This window comes from Leucoraja erinacea, chromosome 3 (genome assembly GCF_028641065.1).
Source record: "Leucoraja erinacea ecotype New England chromosome 3, Leri_hhj_1, whole genome shotgun sequence".
NCBI classification, from domain to species: Eukaryota; Metazoa; Chordata; class Chondrichthyes; order Rajiformes; family Rajidae; genus Leucoraja; species Leucoraja erinaceus.
The window spans coordinates 23,624,904-23,645,795 of NC_073379.1; the positions used below are offsets into that span (position 1 = coordinate 23,624,904).

The window sequence follows — 20,892 nt, forward strand, 5'->3', positions numbered from 1 at the left end:
CATCCCGCCTCCATTTTCTTACAACCCATCCGCACTGGATATAATTTACAGCAGTTAATTAAATTTCCAACATGCCTTTGGGATGCCTTTCAGGTCAGGTAGGGGAAGAGGGTACCGTGCTACCTGCTCCATGGTCGGGTTTGTCTCCCCCCACCTGGTTTGCCAGGTGAGGGGGGGGGCTGTTGACCCCCATCAGGACCAAAAACAAGACCTGTCAAAGGGCGGATGAGCTTCCAGCGAGCCAACGGCCATCCACACTTCAGTAAAAGTTTCTATCACTGTTGTACATAGCATTGTAAGGAGTGATGGTAAAGCACTCACACCAAAATCCTATACTTCCAGCGGCGGAAGTCCGCAGGAACTGGAGGACGGAGATGTGTGGTGCGTCCGTCACCTTTCCCGTTGGAAACCAGCACCACTGCGTCACTAATGTTTTCAACGATGATGAATTTTTGATATGGAAGGGGAGGATCTGAGGAAGCCCATGTGGTCGGAGAGAGAACATGCAAAGTTCAAGCAAGGAAAACTAGAGGGCAAGATTGAACCTAGATCTCTGTGACTGTATGGGAGCAACTTCTCTTGACGCTGAACTATCAACCTGACCTGCTGAGCTGGGCCTCTGCTAAAATGCAAAACAGATGGGATGGAATGAGGAGATTTGATGCAAGAGCTAGGGATGAGGAAAGGTGACAGAAATGAAAACTTCACTGAAAGAATAATTAAAAAGGAAAAGTAAAAGGATTATTTTTTTTAAATGGATCATAGAACATTCAAAGCTCAGAAACAGGTCAATTAACCCGACACTCGTTATTCTCAGTGTGATTTGTCCCAATCCCAGACACTGATCTGCTTCCATAGCCTTCAACTTTTGTCCAATTTTCATTTTTTTAGAAAGAATTTCTGTAACCTTGCAACCATGAATTCTATAGTTCTGTCATTGCCGGCATAAGAAAATTAATGAGAATGATCCCGGGGATGATTGCGTTAACGTATGAAGAGCATTTGAAGTATCTGGCCCTGTACTCGCTGGGAGTTCAGAAGGATGAGGGGGAATCTCGTTGAAACCTACGGGATAATGAAAGGCGTAGGTAGAGTGGAAGTGGAGAGGATGTTTCCACGAATGGGAGAGTCTAGGACCAGAGGGCACAACCTCAGAATAAAAGGACGTACCGTCAGAATGGAGATGAGGAGGAATTTCTTAGCCAGAGGGTGGTGAATCTGTGGAATTCATTGTCACACATGGCTGTGGCAGTCAAGTCATTGGGTATTTTTAAAGCAGAGATAACCAAATTCTCAATCCGTAAGGGTGTCAAAGGTTACAGGGAGAAAACAGGAGAATGCGGTTGAGAAGGAAAAGTAGATCAACCATGATTGAATGGCGGAATAGTCTCTGGGCTGAATGGCCTAATTCTGCTCTCGTGTCTAAGAGTATCCTGACCCTCCCTCCACCTGAAATGTTGACCCTCCTTTTGCCTCCACAGATGTTGCCTGATCTGCTGAATTCGTCCATCAGTTTATTTTTTTTGCTCCAGATTATAGCATTTGCTGGTCGTGCATTTTTAATGTCAATAAGACATTTACCTCCCCCTCTCCTCCTCCAGAATTTCCTTGAGGACTACATTCATTGTCTTTGGCCATCAGGACTAATATGTCCTTAATGACTCAGTGTGATTTTTATCTTGTAAAACCCTGCATCTAGGAATATTTTGCTGTATTAAATTAAATTAAATGTGTAAATGCAAGTTAATGTTCTTTGTTCTATATTGGGATTCATGCAACTATTCCAGTGAGTTTCCAACACAATTCATTTGGCTGTCCATTATACGACTTAGAACAACAACTACTTGTGTCAGTTTAGTACTCATTTCTAACATATTTAGCACGCACCTCTCTCTTGTCAAGGTATCGACCTTGTCCATGCTAATTATTTCCTTGGGTCCTTCTCATTTTTACCATCTTTTTCTTTTTCCTTCCGCTGTAGGTTTCAGTAGCAGCCTGATATATTTGGGGACATAATAGACTGCAGCTGCTGGAATCTTGAGCAAAACACAAAGTGCTGGAGGAACTCGGTGGATCAGGCAGCATCTGTGGAAGGAAACGGATGAAGGACTTTTCGGGTCGTGACCAGTTTGAAGGAGGATCCTGATCTGAAACATCGTCTGTCCTTTTCCCTCCTAAGGAGCTGCCTGACCCACTGAGATCCTCCAACACATTTGTAAATATTCCTGCTGAGAATTTACAGTGTATCAGGCAACTGAACCATCCTATCACCAACTAGAGAGAGGTCCTGACCTACTGTCTACCCCATTGGAGACCCTCAGACTATCTTTAATCAGATGTTACTGGAATTTATCTTGCATAACTGTTATTTCCTTTATCATGTATCTGTGCACTTTGGACAGCTTAAATGTAATCATGTATAGTCTTTCAGCTGAATGGATAACATATGACAAAAAGGCTTTTCACTGTACCTCGGTACACATAATAAACTAAACTAAAGGTAATTCCTCCCTTCAGGAAGATTTCTCCCACTCGCATTGAACTGTGCCTTTCCATTACAGCTTTTGGCGGTCTCGGATCTGTTTACCGAGAGGACACAGTTTGAGATGATGTACAACACTCTGACTGAGCTTCAGAAGATCCATCCAGCGGAAGACGAGATTCTAAATCAGTATCTGGTACCTGCCATCTGCAAAGCAGCAGCAGTTCTGGGCATGGTAAGGGAAAGGGAAAAATAACCTCTGAATCGAAAACTGGGAATATGCTGAAGTTTGTAGGAAAGTCCATTGCAGGAAGTCTATAGTAAAGCCTCTCAAACTTGCCCCCAGGATTATGTCTACAATGCACTACCTTACATCCATGCTTACTTGTATATGGCCCATGTACAGTGCCCTCCATAATGTTTGGGATGAAGACCCATAATTGATTTATTTGCATCTGTACTCCACAATTTGAGATTAGTAATAGAAAAAAAAATCGCATGTGGTTAAAGTACACATTGTCAGATTTTAATAAAGGCCATTTTTATACATTTTGGTTTCACCATGTAGAAATTACAGCAGTGTTTATACATAGTCCCCCCCCCCCCTCCATTTCAGGGCACCATAATGTTTGGGACAGAGCAATGTCATGTAAATAAAAATAGTCATGTTTAGTATTTTATTGCATATCCTTTGCATGCAATGACTGCTTGAAGTCTGCAATTCATGGACATCACCAGTTGCTGGGTGTCTTCTCTGGTGATGCTCTGCCAGGCCTGTATTGCAGCCATCTTTAGCTTATGCTTTTTGGGGGGGGGGGGGGGGGGGGGCGGCTAGTCCCCTTCAGTTTTCTCTTCAGCATATAAAAGGCATGCTCAATTGGGTTCAGATTGGGTGATTGACTTGGCCACTCAAGAATTGACCATTTTTTAGCTTTGAAAAACTCCTTTGTTGCTTTAGCAGTATGTTTGGGATCATTGTCTTGCTGTAGAATGAACTGCCAGCCAATGAGTTTTGAGGCATTTATTTGAACTTGAGCAGATAGGATGTGTCTATACACTTCAGAATTCATTGTGCTACTACCATCAGCAGTTGTATCATCAATGAAAATAAGTGAGCCAGTACCTTCAGCAGCCATACATGCCCAGGTCTTAACATCCCCACCACCGTGTTTCACAGATGAGATGGTATGCTTTGGATCTTGGGCAATTCCTTCTCTCCTCCAAACTTTGCTCTTGCCATCACTCTGATATAAGTTAATCTTCGTCTCATCTGTCCACAAGACCTTTTTCCAGGACTGTGGTTGCTCTTTTAAGTACGTTTTGGCAAACTGTAACCCGGCCATCCTATTTTTGTGGCTAACCATTGGTTTTGCAATGTAGCCTCTGTATTTCTGTTCATGAAGTCTTCTGCGGACAGTGGACGTTGACAAAGCCACACCTGACTCCTGAAGAGTGTTTCTGATCTGTCGGACAGGTGTTTGTTTTTTTTTAAATTATAGAGAGAATTCTTCTGTCATCAGCTGTGGAGGTCTTCCTTGGCCTGCCCGTCCCTTTGCGATTAGGAAGCTCACCAGTGCTCTCTTTCTTCTTAATTGTCTAGCTGTCCTAGTCCTCTGTTCTTTGACTCTGACATTGCTGAATGCTGGCGTCCTTTCAAGTGTGACTACACTCAATATGTTCCCATCGTTCATCGCAACGACCCCCTTGATGTGCGTGCTTCCGTATTGCTCAACTTAGCGGGTCCTGAGGCAATGAATCATGCCGACAATTTCACATTTGCGCCTGCCATTTTTGATGCTAATGGACAGGTCCTAGTGCCTGCAGAGACGATTGATGACCCTGCAGTCTTGCTTGTAAAGTTCAGACAGTTGTGTGACCTGCCCTCGAACTACATTATTGAACGAACCAAGTTTTATGCTCGAATGCAACAGATTGATGAACCGATTGAACGTTTCATCAGCGGCTTAAAACACATGGCTGCATGCTGCCAATTTTGTGATCTGTGTGATGAACTCATACGTGATAAGATTGTTGGAGGCATGCTTGATAGCAAGTTAAGGGATGAACTGCTTCGTAACACTGACCTAACCCTTAATCAAGCAGAGCATGCCTGTCGGATTGCGGAGATAACATCAGACACTAAGTCTGTGCCCTCCGTTCAGCGTTCGCAGTATAGTGTCAATCTTACAGACACCTCCTCACGTAACAGCCGCTCCCAACCCTCTCCTGCTTGGCAGCAGAGAGGATCTGCTGTTTGATGTCAAAATTGCAACTATTTTCATGCTACAGGTCGACAGTTCTGTATTGCTTATGGTAAAACCTGCAAGAAATTAAACCACTTTGCTAGATTCTGCCGTTCCCGTGCAACTCAACCAGCTCCAAGGACAAGTCTGTACCTGCTACAACATGAGCTTGCTGATAACGAATTCCAAGAGCTTGACTTGCCATCCCCTGCTCAGCTCTCAGAAAGTACAGATACCAGCTCTGTCATCCACTCTCTCCTCCCTTCGTCTAACGAGCAACTTGACCCTGAGGTAGCCATGTTTGTGAATAACAGACCCTTGATCGCTCAGGTTGTTATGGGCGCCAAATGCAAAGTCATCTCGTTATCAGAGTTTAAAAAAATGTGTAATGCTGAACGTATTGAAAAGGCTTCGGCCACACTTTGGGCGTATGGGGAAGATGTTCTACACCCACTTGCACAAACTAATTTAAAGTGCACCATAGACAAGCAGCCCCATACCTTAAAGTTTTATGTTGGTATACTTTGGCCGCGCTGTCCATCAACTCTTTCTCGCTGACGGACCCACTCAACAGATACAATACAAAGATCTGTTTAATGACAAGCTTGGCAAGTTGCCCCTCAAATACCACATTGTTGTCGATCCCAACATCACTCCTGTTGTCTGAGCATCACATAGTGTTCCTCGATACGTGATAGAGTTCACAAAGGACTCAAACGGATAGTCTCCATGGGTGTTATTGCTGAAGTTACAGACCCATCTGACTGGGTTTCCACCATGGTGGTCGCTACAAAAAAAAACAAGGAGGAGATCTGTATCTGCATAAACCCCAGAGATCTTAACAATACTATCAATCACCCGCACTACCCTATGCGAACAGTAGAGGAAGTTGCTGCTCAAATAAGCAACGTATCAGTATTCTCTGTTCTGGATGCCAAAAGCTCGTTTTGGCAGATTCCACTGGACCCAGACTCGTCCAATCTTACTAAGTTCGGCACCCCCTTCGGCCGATACAAATTTTTAAGAATGGCCTTTGGCATCAACTCCACCAGCGAACTTTTCCAGCGTACCACGGAAAAATTGTTTGCTGAATATCCATGCGCCACCATTGTTGATGACATTCTCGTCTACGGACTCGACCTGGCTGAACATGACGCCAATCTGAAGAAAATACTAGACCAAGCCAAAGACATTCAGCTCAAACTCAATCCCACTTCTGACACCATGTAATGAGTCGAGTCTAAAACATATCAAAATGCAACACATGTTTATTATATCTACTTACAGCATCGAACTGCAAGACATTACATTTCCTAGCAGCTACTCATACTGACTGGCGTAGGCAAGCTCTTGTTAATATAAAACGCATATTAGGCGGAGTCACTACTAGCAAGCACTACAATTGACTAGTAGGAAATAACCAATCTACATTAATGATGTTCCAAACAGTTGATTTTGGTAAGCCTAAGGTTTGGCTAATGTCTCTAACAGTTTTATTCTTGTTTCTCACTCTTAATGGCTTCTTTGACTTTCATTTGCACAACTTTGGTCCTCATGTATATAAACAGTAATAAAAGTTTCCAAAGGTGATGGAAAGACTAGGTGCTGAGAGCTCTCTTATACCTGCATTAAGGAGGCAATTATTGCACACCTGAGCAATTACAAACACCTGTGAAGCCATGTGTCCCAAACATTATGGTGCCCTGAAATGGGGGGACTATGTATAAACACGGCTGTAATTTCTTCATGGTGAAACCAAAATGTATAAAAATGGCCTTTATTAAAATCTGACAATGTGCACTTTAACCAAATAAATAAAAAGATCTTTGTTCCAAACATTATGGAGGGCATTGGACATCCATTTGTGCATAATTATCCATAGGGGGTAGTTTGTTCATGTCCAGCACTGGTTTTCTTCACACATCTGACTCCAACAAAGTGAAATTTGTTGGTTTTGTAGCTTCTGCCACGTTGCATTGAGGAAAATGGGTTATTTGGGCCAGAATTGATGGTTATAAAGATTCGGTCATGGGGTAAGCACGGCACCCCTGATCTTCAAAGGGGCGGCACTTTGGTGTAGTGGCTGAGTTACGGCCTCTCAGCACCCAAGACTCAGATTCAATCCTGACTTCAGGTGTTGTATGTACGGAGTTTGTAAGTTCTACCCATGACCATGTGGGTTTTTCTGGGTGCTCCAATTTCCTCCCACATCCCAAAGACGTGCAGATTTGCAGGTTAATTGACTTCTGTAAATTGTCCCTAGTGTGTTGGATGTGGGATAACATAGAACTAGTGTGACTGGGTGATCGCTGGTTGGCACACACCCGGTGTGCCGAAGGGCCTGTTTCCACACTGTATCTTTAAACTAAACTAAACCCCGATTGTGTTTTGCAGGACAAGGCCATCGCAGAGCCAATCAGTCGCTTGTTGGAGACCACCATGCGGAGCACTCACATGCCATCTCGGATAGGTGCACTACACGGCATCCTCTACATCCTGGAGTGTGACCTGTTGGATGAGACAGCCAAGCAGCTCATCCCAACCATCTGTGACTATTTGTTGTCCAACCTGCGTGGAATAGCACAGTAAGGGAGAGCGCTCAAATTGTTATTGAATATTGGGTGGGTTGCATATGACCTTTTAATGCATCAAGGAAGCTTCCTCGGTGTGTGGGTAACAACATCCCCAAGTGTGATGGCTGTAAGGTGTTTAGAAGATGTAGAGGGGATTGAACTTCCATCATTGAGAAATGCTGTCAGTTATTTTGTGCTTCCATTTTGAGCCAAATAGTTGAAATATTTTCAAACTATCAGTTTTGTCATTGCATTTTATAGCATAACAACTAGGATACATCTCACTTACCATCTTTATGTGAGAATAGTTGTGCTAGACAATAATAATTGACTTTTTGTTAAAGGATACAATCTCCATTAGTTGCTGTACAGTAGGTTAATTCATAGCATGAGTGAAGGAGTTTCCAGTTTGAAGAAGGGTACCGACCTGGAACGTAATCTATCCATGTCCTCCAGAGATGCTACTTGAGCCACTGAGTTACTCCAGCACTTTGTGTCCTCAGCATGAGTAAACCCTTGTGCTGGAAAGCTTTGAAAGCTGTTTAGTCTAGTGTTATCTTTCTCTGCTGACATCGAATCGGCTTGTCTCCCACGTGCACCCTCAGCCAAATGTTGTATTCTCCTCCAAAAATCTACAAGAATTCTCACAAGAAGTTTGAATCTCATTATTAAGGTTTTGCCATTTCCCAAAGGAAAATATTCTGTGGTTCCTTACCAATTAATTCTGTAGATTCCTTGAACAGTTATACTGTAATTATAGTTTCCAAGTTTAATTGGAACATTTGCTCGGTTGCCAGTGCTTAAGATGTTTAATTGTCTTAAATAATATAAAGGCAAAGATTGCAGTTGAAACTTCACAATTTTTGAACATACCTATACCCATTGCAACCATTGATGTATAACATTTTCTGTCGGACACTTTGATCTTTAACTTGCAGTATAATGCCTAAATAATATGGATGGTGGAAATCTGAAACTAAAGCAGAAAATCATTAAAATACTCAGATAGATCAGATAGAATCTGTGGAGAGAGAGTTAGAGAGAGTTGATGTTTCTTGCAGTTTGGTAAAAGATTATTGACAATCAAAACTTCGATTCCTTCAACTCCTCTGACATCCCTGACGGTTCAGCACAATGTCATGGGATAGACACAAAAAGCTGGAGTAACTCAGCGGGACAGGCAGCATCTCTGGAGAGAAGGAATGGGTGACGTTTTGGGTCGAGACCCTTCTTCAGACTCCAGCTTTTTGTGTCTATCTCCAGTTTTTTGTGTCTATCTTCGATTTAAACCAGCATCTGCAGTTCCTTCTCACACATTCTGTCATCGGTTGGAATGGGTTAGGTTCCTCGGAGCTCTTTTTTATGTGAAACATTATGTGGTGGAATATGCCGTGAACCCAAAGCTTTTTGCCAGGGATACCAATCGCCATGGGTGGTAAGAAAACAATTTTGAAACTCGTTCAACCTCCTCCCTGTAATTGGAAACTAAGCACGCTTGTTATGTCAGGCTGAGATTTATTCATCCAGTGGCCATTGTGGCTGCATGAAAGAGCTCAGATGATGAAATGCTTTTCATTTTAAATAACTTGTTTGTTTCTACGACTACTTCCCATTAACACAATCAGAAGAAATGTTAAATGTCACTTGTTTTGCAGACCTGTGTTTGAAAGACAATGTCCAGTGTGTTCAGTTTATAGCAAATGAAATATTTGTGAAGCAGCACATTAAATCAAATAAAACCCTTCATTGGAGCAAAGAATCATCAAGTGAAAGTTTGCTAACCAGGGGAGACCTGTGTTCAAATGATTTCTTGTTTTTATTTAAGAAGGAACTGCAGATGCTGGAAAATCGAAGGTAGACAAAAATGCTGGAGAAACTCAGCGGGCGAGGCAGCATCTATGGAGCGAAGAATGGAGGCAACGTTTCGGGTCGAGACCCTTCTTCCTTCGCTCCATAGATGCTGCCTCACCCGCTGAGTTTCTCCAGCATTTTTGTCTACCTTCGATTTTTATTTAATAAAAATCAGGATAGATTATATTTTGGTAAACTGCTACAAATAGCTTCAACTGAGCTAACGTATCTGATGGTGAAGTAATACAACCTGCTTGTGCTTTTAATTCATTCCCCATGTGTCATGGGTTTGCCACACTCACTGGTCATCGCATTGTTGCAACTGGTCAGGACGTCAAGACCACCTAAAATTGAGAATAGACAAACCTCTATTCGCCTTAACTCTTGCATCTTGGCGGCAATAGCAGGAGAATTTGAGATGCTTTCCCGGTGACAGTATTGCAAGTATTAGAGGAGCAACTAATATTTTGTTGCTGTGAAGAATTGTGCACTGCATGCAAAACAACATGTGCACTGGAAACACAGCACCTGGTCATTTGCTGTGCTAATATTCATCTGTTTCTTTTGTAGCTGTGTCAACATCCACAATCAGCAGCATGTGTTGGTGATGTGTGCAACGGCCTTTTACCTGATTGAGAACTACCTGCTTGATGTGGGGCATGAATTTACTGCAGGCATAATACAGGTACTATTACAGAATTGTGGAGAGATATTGTATGAAACGGGCCCTTCACCCCATCGAGGACATGACGACCATCAAGACCCTATCTTTAGACTAATCCCATGTCATTCTCCCTCATTCCTCTCACCTCTCTCCAGATACCACCCACATAATTTACAGCAGCCAAAGAGCCTATCAAAACGCACGTCTTCAGAATATGGGAGGAAACTGGAGCACCTAGGGGCAATCCATGCAGTCATAATGAGAATCTTCAGAAGGATCTTGACCCAAAACATTACCTATCCATGTTCTCTTAATATGCTGCCAGACTTGCTGAATTACTCCAGCACTCTGTGTATTCTTTTGTAAGCCAGTATCTGCAGTTCCTTGTTTCTGCATATCCGATACACTCCTTGCCCTCATTATGCATTTAAAAACATGAATTTTTATTAAGCTCTACCTTAAAAATACATCAATTTTTAGTTGGTTTGCCTAGGCAAATGATGAGTGAGCATTTTAGTTTGTGAAGGAAGTTGATAACATTGGGTTAAGTGAGCTGCCGGGCTGCTTATGGAACAGCACAGACTTGTCAGAGTTGATGTTCACTTTGAATGTTTAATATTTTTGCTTTGTTTGGTCAAACACAGATGAATCATTTCTAATCGTCTTCACATGAAACATCTGTCTGCAGTAAATCCTTAAACAGTACTTAATACTTTTGCATTTTGTCATCACAATCTATGATTTAATTCTGACCAGCCCTTCATAATCCTAGTTCAATCTAAGATTTTCCTTTTAACTAGTGCCAGTATATTGTACTGTAAGTTTATTTTCTATTGCCAAATAATTTAATTTCAAAGTCCCTTTTTGTCGTATTTTCTTATTTCTACTCTGTTGTAAACTCTCTTGCCATGCCATCCCCTACTGTTCATGTACTTCCTTTCTGTCTTTCACTCGTAATCTTTTCCTCGCAACTTTGTTCAATCATTAGTGTTTGGATGTTTCTTTGCATTGAGCAGCATAGGTTTTTTCAAGGTTCTGAACGCCATTGTAAATGTTTCCCACCGTCATTCTGAATTGTTTGCCAATTTTATTAATTTTATTCTTTTAGTTCTAATCTCAGTTTCTTGAAATCCAGTGTCCTGGATTAGTCCCCCCTAATTATCTCATTATATTATTGCCACTATTGCCAGCATGCCCTTCTGTTTCCTGTCACAAACTTCATGTTGGGTACTTAATTATCTGATTTGAATATCTAACTTCTTGTGGCTGCATGCTTTTATAGTGGTTGAAATTAGTCATGCATTTTTTAAACCAATTTTCTTAGTTGCTCATTCATTTTTCCTTCCACTTCCCTATCATAATCCGGTAGTGTGTAGAATACATATTTAATCACATTTATTTCTATATTTATTTATGTGTCTGAAGAAGGATCCGTTCCCAAAACGTCTCCTATCCATTTTTTTCCAGCGATGCTGGCTGACGTGCTTAGTTACTGCTGAGGCCAGGCGCTTACTCTCAGACACCTCCTCCTACTTATCCTTGGACCATGACCCCACAGATGAGCACCAGGCCATTATCTCAAACGCTATCACTGGCTTCATCACTTCTGGCTCCCTGCCCTCCCAAGCCCCCAACCTCATCGTTCCCCAGTCCACAAACCTGACTGTCCTGGCAGACCCATTGTTTCTGCTTGTTCGTGTCCCACCAAACTTATTTCCACATACCTCGACTCCATCCTAAATCCCTCCCTATCTATGTCCGAGACGCCTCACACGCTCTTCGTCTCCTCCATAACTTCCGTTTTCTAGGCCCCCATTCTCTCATTTTCGCCATGGATGCCCAGTCACTCAACACCTCCATCCCCCACCAGGAGGGTCTTAAAGCTCTCCCTTTCTTCCTCGACTGCAGAACCAACCAATCCCCATCTACCGATACTAGTCTGCATAGTCTGTGTGTCAGGTAAAGCTATAGATTTCCACGTAATGAGTTGTTGCTTCATTTTAGATGTGTGGAGTGATGGTCTCTGGCAGTGAGGAGTCCACCCCTTCCATCGTCTATCACTGCGTCTTGCGTGGAATGGAACGACTCCTTCTCTCGGAGCAGCTCTCACGTTTGGATGGAGAGGCCCTGGTGAAACTCAGCGTGGACCGGTTGAACATGCACAGTCCACACAGGGCCATGGCTGCCCTGGGTCTGATGTTAACCTGTATGTACACAGGTAGGGCACAATCGCACATTGTTTCCTGAAAGATAAACCTTTGGCCAATAATCTCAAATGAGTCATGCTACATTTTTTGTGTTGATTGGTTTCTTGAACAGTGTGTTTTACTTTTGTCTCGAGGGTAAAAGTTGTTTCTTTTGGCACGTAGCGGGTATGTTTCCAGAGTGGAGCTTGCTGGCTCAAATCTCTGAAGTTCAGGAAAGGTTTCTGTGAAGGTGCTCAAAATCACAAACCTTTTTACTGTTGAAAAAAAGAACTGCCTTCACTGTCAGGATGGGTGGTGACCACGAAAAAACAGGTTAAAGATACTTGACATGAAGACGATGAGGAACGGGTAGTTGTGATCTGGAATAAGCAACTCAAATGGATGAAGAAAATCCGATTCAACAGTAGCTATAAAAAATAATTAAATATTTACCTGAAAAGGAAATGCTTGCAGGATTGTTGGAAAAGTTATTATTGGGAATAATTGGGCCTGATAGGGTAAATGGGCTCTTTCTATGTTTTACAGTTGTCACCTGTACGAGAAGAGAAGCTGTTACTTAGTAAATCTTTTTTTTTTCCTTGAAAATTGGCAACATATTTTAAAACCCACTCGTAAAGGGAATCTTTTACCCTCTTCATCCTTGCCCAATGGCTGATTGTTATATCGCCCATGGAGCTGTAAAACAATAATCACCAAGAGGGTGACGCATCAACTTGATGCCTGCCATCCTAAAAGGAATAGAACTGTTAACATGTGTTGAAAGAAAGTCCAGAATAATGTTTTATAAAATAGCAGTTCAGAGTTGCAAATGTTACAACTAAAATAATGAGCTATTCACACAATATCTGCAGCATTAATTTTCTTTTTGTACTATAAACAGGCAAAGAAAAGAGCAGCCCCGATCGAAGTTCAGACGCTGACCCCACGGCTCCCGATAGCGAGTCTGTCATTGTAGCGATGGAGCGGGTTTCTGTTCTGTTCGACAGGTGAGAATATTGTGCCTGACAGTTTGCAGAGAAGTCTTAACTTGTAGACTAAGCCAGCATACAGACCTTTTATTGCTTCTTTCATCATCCAGTCTGAAGAAGGGTTTCGACCCGAAACATTACCCATTTCCTTCGCTCCATAGATGCTGCTGCACCCGCTGAGTTTCTCCAGCATTTTTGTGTACCGAGGGTAACAATTAGATGTGTTTCCAGCCTTAATTCCCCACTGACGTTTAGTAAACGCGTGTGCTCCTTAATTCTATACAATAACATAAAACAATATAAACTAAGCATCCAGCACAAAATGAACCGCTGCTTCCACGTTGAAGTGGGCAGATTACTAAAAGGCTCTGAGTCATGATATACTGCTGAGTGTTGACACAAGGAACTGCAGATGCTGGTTTACAAAGAAAATGGCACAAAATTCTGGAGCTTAACGGTTCAGGCATAATTTCTGGAGAACATGGATTGGTGATGTTTTGGGTCAGGACCCTTCTTCAATCCCAACCTAAAATGTTGCTCCAGAGAAACATGTTCTCCAGAGATACTGCTCGACCTGCTGAATTACTCCAACACTTTGTATCTTTTTTGTGTTGTGTAAATTGTGGGAATGAAGCAGTTTTTCCCCCAGTGAACCGCTCTAATTTGCACCTTTCTTAATGCTATTTTGGGGATTCTTTGGATCTAATTGGTGGTTTCCAGTATAGGGTGTATTAAGGTCCAAGTAGCTTGGCTGAGTAAACATACCAGGCTGTGTATAGCTGCTGGGTGCCTGCCATGCAAAGTTGGCTATTGAACAGTGGACAATGCAGTAGAGTTTTCTAGATTAAATGGAGCATTCATCCAAGGGAAAATAATATTAGTGTTCAGTCAGGGGCAGAGACCCTTTGTTAGTGGGAATTGTGGCACTTCATGAGTTGTAACATTTGGTACCAAACTCAGTAAATATGAAAATTATGAGGTTGAAGTGTGAAGACTTCTGTAAATCTCCTTCTTACAATTAATGTTGGAAGTAGACAGAAGCCACTTCATTGTGTTTGAAAAACATGACTGTTCAGAATGGTATTTGGTACTTAATGGAATAAAGACCTAAAGTAAGGATTAAAATGTCTTTGTTTATCAAGTGCTTCAGAATTCAGATGATAATCACGATGCAGTCTTGCATTTAGCAACGTTATACCCTCTCGCCAGTGTGTCAGTTATTGCACAGACTCGCAAATGCCAAGCAGAATTTTATTTCTAATAGGTACAATTTTCCTGATATTATTTTTTTTCTTGTTTTGATGAGTCAGTAATTGACCGAGCCCAGGACACAAAGCAGGTGGAGGTGGGTAAGCCAATGACATACCAGGCTCCTGTGTCCATTGGGAGGGAATGTGTCTGGCATTGATACTCTTTGGCCAGTTACCAATGAAAGTTCTTCGTCAAAGTATTTCCCAGAATAGAAACTGGCCCTTTAACCCGCTTAACTTGCTGACTATTGTACTTCACTACATTTGTCGTACTAACCTGCATTCATAGCCTTCCGAGCCGATGCTTTTCAAGTGCTTGTCTCAATGTGAGAGTATCTGTTTCCACTCCTGATGAAGATATCCTGTTTACCTGTACTGTTGTATGCAACTTAGACCGAGTGCAGTTGGCCTTTGAAACAGTCCAGTGCAAAAGTTCAATATAATTTGAAATTCTGCTTTTTAAAAACGCTATACTTGCTAATTTAAGTACAATCCTTGTGGGTCCTATTTGCTTGTGCTGCTTTGAAGGCACCAGATGCTCTCAGAATATTTAAGGATAATTTAAATTTAATTTGCTTAAGTTGCTTGTTACTTTCCAAAGTCAAATGATCTTCTCTGTCGTTTGTTGGTTAGGATTCGGAGGGGTTTCCCCTGTGAGGCGCGGGTGGTGGCACGGATCTTGCCACAGTTCCTCGACGACTTCTTTCCACCTCAAGATGTGATGAACAAAGTAATAGGGGAATTTATTTCCAATCAACAGCCCTATCCACAATTCATGGCCACGGTCGTTTACAAGGTATTTTACTACTACTTATTACATGGTGCTTGCAGTCATTTTGTCCAACCAGCCTCATGCCAGTGTTTGTCACGGGAGCCACCACTCACCCTAATGTGTAATTCTATCAGCATATCCTATTTCTTTGTTTTTTGCTCTCTTGAGTCCTTATCTAGCTTCCCTTAAGGCTTCAACATAACATCGATTGTAATATAAATGTGTAAATCATAGATTGATTAAAAGCAATTTATCAATAGCATGGAGACACAAGACACTGCAGATGCTGGAATCCTGAGCAGAGGAACTCAGTGGACCAGGCTGAATCTGGGGAGGGATGTATTTTTCTACTCACTCCTCCTCCCCCTCCCCCCCCCCCCCCCCCCCCCCCAGACCCCTGTCACCCAGTTACAGTGCCTCCCAATGTTTGGGGCAAAGACCCATAATTTATTTATTTATTAGCCTCTGTACTCCACAATTTCAGATTTGTAATAGAGAAAAATCACATGTGGTTGAAGTGCACATTATCAGCTTTTAATAAAGGCCATTATATATATATATATTTGGTTTCACCATGTAGAAATTACAGCAGTGTTTAAACTTAGTCCCTCCATTTAGGGCACCATAATATTTGGGACACAGCAATGTCATGTATATGAATGTAGTCATGATTACTATTTTGTTGCATATCCTGTGCATGCAATGACTACTTGAAGTCTGCGATTCATGGACATCACCAGTTGCTGGGTGTCTTCTCTGGTGATGCTCTGCCAGGCCTGTTTTGCAGCCATCTTCAGCTTATGCTTGTATTGGGGGCTAGTCCCCTTCAGTTTTCCCTTCAGCATATAAAAGGCATGCTCGATTAGGTTCAGATTGGGTGATTGACTTGGCCACTCAAGAATTGACCATGTTTTAGCTTTGAAAAACTCCTTTGCTGCTTTAGCAGTATGTTTGGGATCATTGCCTTGCTGTAGAATGAACTGCCGGCCAATGAGTTTTGAGGCATTTGTTTGAACTTGAGCAGATAGGATGTGTCTATACACTTCAGAATTAATTATGCTACTACCATCAGCATTTGTATTATCAATGAAGATAAGTGAACCAGTACCTTCAGCAGCCATACATGCCCAGGCCATAACACCCCCACCACCGTGTTTCACTGATGAGGTGGTATGCTTTGGGTTTTGGGCAGTTCCTTCTCTCCTCCATACTTTGCTCTTGCCATGACTCTGATATCAGTTAATCTCCATCTCATCTGTCCACAAGACCGTTTTCCAGAACTGTGGTTGCTCTTTTAAGTACTTCTTGGCAAACTAACCCGGCCATCCTATTTTTGCAGCTAACCAGTGGTTTGCATCTTGCAGTGTAGCCTCTGTATTTCTGTTCATGAAGTCTTCTGCGGACAGTGATCATTGATAAATCCTACCTGACTCCTGAAGAGTGTTTCTGATCTGTCGGACAGGTGTTTGGGGATTTTTCTTTATTGTAGAGAGAATTCTTCTGTCATCAGCTGTGGAGGTCTTCCATGGTCTGCCAGTCCCTTTGCGATTAGTAAGCTCATCGGTGCTCTCTTTCTTCTTAATGATGTTCCAAACTGTTGATTTTGGTGAGCCTAAGGTTTGGCTGATGTCTCTAACAGTTTTGTTCTTGTTTCTCTATCTCATAATGACTTCTTTTACTTTCATTGGCACAACTTTAGTCCTCATGTTGGTAAACAGCAAAAAAAGTTTCCAAAGGTGATGGAAAGACTGGAGGAAAGACTAGGTGCTGAGAGCTCTCTTATACCTGCATGAAGGAGGCATTTAAACACATCTGAGCAATTACAAACACCTGTGAAGCCATGTGTCCCAAACATTATGGTGCCCTGAAATGGGGGGACCATGTATAAACACGACTGTAATTTCTACATGGTGAAACTAAAATGTATAAAAATGGCCTTTATTAAAATCTGACAATTTGCACTTTAACCACATGATTTTTTTTCTATTACAAATCTCAAATTGTGGAGTACAGAGGCAAATAAATAAATGATGGGTCTTTGTCTCAAACATTATGGAGGGCACTGTGCTTTCTCATCCTCCACCGACCTATCACCCATCCCTCCATAATCTGGGTTACCTTTCCCCTCACATACCCCCCCCCTCACCCCATTCACCTATGTCCACCATCCTTCCCCCTCTGGTCTCTACATTTGATTCCCCACCTTCCTTCCTATTCATATTCTACCAGTTGCATGGTTTTGTCTTCTCCATTTATAACCTCCAGCCTTGGTTACTATCTCCACTCTTCCCACCCTTATCTCACTTGTCTGCTAATCAACCTGTCCTTACCTGGATCCACCTATCACTTGCCGGTTCTTTCCCCAAAACGTCCCCTCGCCACTTTTTAACCAGCTATCTCCCCTCTGCTGCATCATTCATGACCTGAATCATTGGATGTCCTTTTCCTTTCACAGATCCAGTGTTCTGCCAACTGTTTGTTTTGATAAAAAGACTGAATTTGTGACCAGACAAGTGAGAATTATGGTGTATTTTACAAATTAAGCCTACAAAGCAGACAATGATCTCAGTTATATAATTCCATTTTGCACAAATCAAATGGGGACTGTGAAATTTCCTTGGCAAGTAGGATTACGGAGAATGCTAAAACCTTTTTAAGTATATTAGAAGCAAAAGGGTAGCTAAGAAAAGGGTAGGTATTCTCATGGACCAAATCCTTCTCAGGATGTAAGATGTGGTAATATAAGTAAAAGATGGAAAAATAAAATACCCCTCATCGTTAGAGCCTCAGCAATCACTTTTGCTTTCTTTGGCATCCTGATATAGATCCCGTCAGGTCCTGGGGATTTTTCTACCCTAACATACATTTTTAACACTTCTTCACGATGGCAGGGGTGAAATGAGAGCTTGGCCAGGGTGGTGTGGGTCGTTGATGATGCTGGCTGCCTTTTTGAAGCAAGCATCACGATTGGCATGGGCAAAGTGGGCTGCTTCTGTGCTGTACCAGTCTATGAAATATCCATATTACAGAGTTGTTCTCTATGTTTGTTTCTTTGCAGGTGTTTCAGACATTACATAATACTGGACAGTCTTCCATGGTGAGGGACTGGGTAATGTTGTCACTTTCAAACTTCACACAGAGAACTCCGATAGCGATGGCCATGTGGAGCCTGTCCTGTTTCTTTGTCAGTGCATCAACCAGCGCGTGGATCTCAGCTCTGTATCCTTGTTAACTTGCATGCTTAAAAAGGCACAGATGCTTGGACTGACAATTCCATTGGATTGTAATTAACCCAAGCAGTGTACTAGCTCTGGGGCATTATTTGGGGCAGCCATTATTTGGGGCAGTTCTATGGCCTCAAAGCCATAGGCAGCAGACTGTTACCGAGCAGTCCAACTACAGCATAACTACTCTTCAAAGTGTATTTGGAACATCTGAGTTTCTAAAGGGCACCGTACAAATGCAAGTCCCTTTTAGTTTTAATCACAAACTAAATTCTGATGAGTGTTGACGCATTTTGTATTGTATTTTATTCTTGAGTCTCTCTGAACCTCTCAGCAGGGGTAACCTTAGCATGAAGAAAGGCCTTGGTTTACAGCTGTGCCTGACAGACAAGCCAGTGTCAGAGAAGCACCTGAAATGTGTTAACCTGAAATATATTGAATAGCCTCAAGTCACCATGGTGAGGCTTTACCTTATTAATCCAAGACACAGGAGAATGTGCTACTATTAAGCTAAGATATATGCCCAATATCACTTTACAAAGTATTTGAATTCTAGAGATTGTAGCAACTAAAATGCCAAAAAAAAATTTTGTAAATGTTTAGTGAAATATAAACATTAGATGATAGTTGTGTGCTCAAGATTGAAGTTGGAGCTATAATTGGACTAATGCAGCATAGTTTGGAAGAACAGAAGTAAATCTGACCTGATTCCGATGCTATTACCGAGCAGATTGCAATTTGTTAAATGAAATTATTTCTTAACTCCTTGCCCAGCCTTCCACATATCATCAGCCGAATGGGTAAATCTGAACAAGTGGATGTGAATCTCTTCTGTTTACTGGCCATGGACTTCTATAGGAAGCAGATTGACGAGGAGTTGGATCGCCGTGCCTTCCAGTCTGTGTTTGAAATGGTGGCAACTCCTGGCACTCCGTACCATCAGCTCTTGTCCTGCCTGCGAAACATTCATCAGGTTGCTCAGATCTGATAGTCAGTGTCCACAGACTTGGCATGTGGAGAGAACTTCTTAATACACAGTGGGACAGATCGCCAGAGTTTATTTGCAGCAAACTCAGTATTCTCAAGTCACTCTCCCAGCATGTTCCTTCCAAATGTTCTGACTCTTCAGCTACTTATTGTCACGTGGTTGTATGTCTAATTTAGTGCATATAATCACAAAACATTAATCTTCTCAGGATGTAAGATGTGGTAATATAAGTAAAATTTGTCTTTTAACCGAAGATTTATATATCATGTAAAATATGTATGATTGTAAAACTTGTGATGCATGAATTTACCCCTTAATTTGCAATGAACAAAACCACTATGTTGAATGTCTTCTATGTCTGTCTGTCTGTCCTTGGCTGTGGATGGAGTCTGAATGTGGTTTAAAACAGGCGTGACTGATGTGTGAGAGTGAATATTTATTTTGATTTGGTGCGGGTCCATAATGCATCACTGATTTCAGTTTCCATCAAACAACAGTTGATTTCTTGAATGAAATAGTGTCTCTATGTACTATAAAAAAGAAAAAATATATTTATTATTAGCTGTGAAGTTAAAGTATGATGATCTGGTATTCAGGTCTTATTTGCGAAAGAGCAAAATGAACCAGTTCTATCAAGATGACGTATTCCATGGAAAATAAAACGTGGATTTGGTATTTTGAGGTTGAACATTAAAAGCAAGTCGGAGTTTAGAAATATTCAACATCTTAGTTCAAGTCCTTGTTCAAATTACTCATTTACCCATATCTGAATTTTTGTTTCAAATCAGAGATTTGAAGTGTAGTTGAGCAGGTAAATTAGAATGATCATGCAGCTTGATTTAAATCATTACTTGATTACATAATTCAATTTTTGATGTTAAAACAGAATCAGCCATAGAAATGCTTCAATAAAGCAATAATCTTGTTTTATATATAGGATTTGTAGAAAGAAAGAACTGCAGATGCTGGTTTAAATCGAAGATAGACACAATGCTGGAGTAACTCAGTGGGTGAGGCAGCATCTCTGGAGAGAATGAATGGGCGACATTTCAGGTCGAGACCCTTCTTCAGATTGAGTGCTGTTGCTATCAAAATAGGGTGTTGCCATGTTTTGTTGAGGTACATGTATGCGTGAAATACATCTTTTCATCTTTTCTTCCGCATGTCTAATACTGGGACAGACACATGCTTGGTTGCACATGATGATGAGATTGAATGAAATGGCAGGGCCACCAGGTTCATTCAAGTAAAATGCAGTTAACCTACTACTTGATGTTTGGGGGAGGGAGGGGTGGGAAGGGGAAGGGGAAGGGAAGAAGCTTGAGTTTTCATTTGTAGTTTCCAGATTTAATGCTGTACAATCTTGTGCTTCTGTCATGTTCTGGCAGTGTGGTTTTCATATAGGTACAACAGTATGTAACAACCTTAGAACTTAGCTAATATGATAAGTTCTTATCACACAGTGGAGAATTACTCATGGTATAATATTGTGACAACTTCCTGACATTGAGTGATTTGCTGTCACTGTGTCCCGTGTTAAGATGTGTCTCGACTGATTTTCTTAATTTATATCTCTTACATAAAGGCTGAACAGACTGTCAATAATAACACAGGTACAGTGGAGCTGCTTCAGAATTCCACAAACACTCAATCTGACAAATGTTTATACA

At 41.6% G+C, this 20,892-nt stretch overlaps 1 protein-coding gene across 2 annotated transcripts in view; it reads left to right on the top strand.

Annotated features, from left to right (window-relative positions):
* htt (huntingtin) overlaps positions 1–19,573 on the top strand; it is a 201,683-nt gene extending 182,110 nt beyond the window's left edge. For both annotated transcript variants that reach the window (XM_055632294.1, XM_055632295.1), the window contains 8 exons: positions 2,562–2,717; positions 7,120–7,310; positions 9,720–9,834; positions 11,818–12,031; positions 12,901–13,006; positions 14,872–15,034; positions 18,069–18,229; positions 19,009–19,573. In XM_055632294.1, the coding sequence (XP_055488269.1) occupies positions 2,562–2,717; positions 7,120–7,310; positions 9,720–9,834; positions 11,818–12,031; positions 12,901–13,006; positions 14,872–15,034; positions 18,069–18,229; positions 19,009–19,222 (1,320 nt within the window). In that variant the 3' untranslated portion in view covers positions 19,223–19,573. The remainder of the gene's footprint in view (positions 1–2,561; positions 2,718–7,119; positions 7,311–9,719; positions 9,835–11,817; positions 12,032–12,900; positions 13,007–14,871; positions 15,035–18,068; positions 18,230–19,008) is intronic.
* Positions 19,574–20,892: the final 1,319 nt, after the last annotated feature.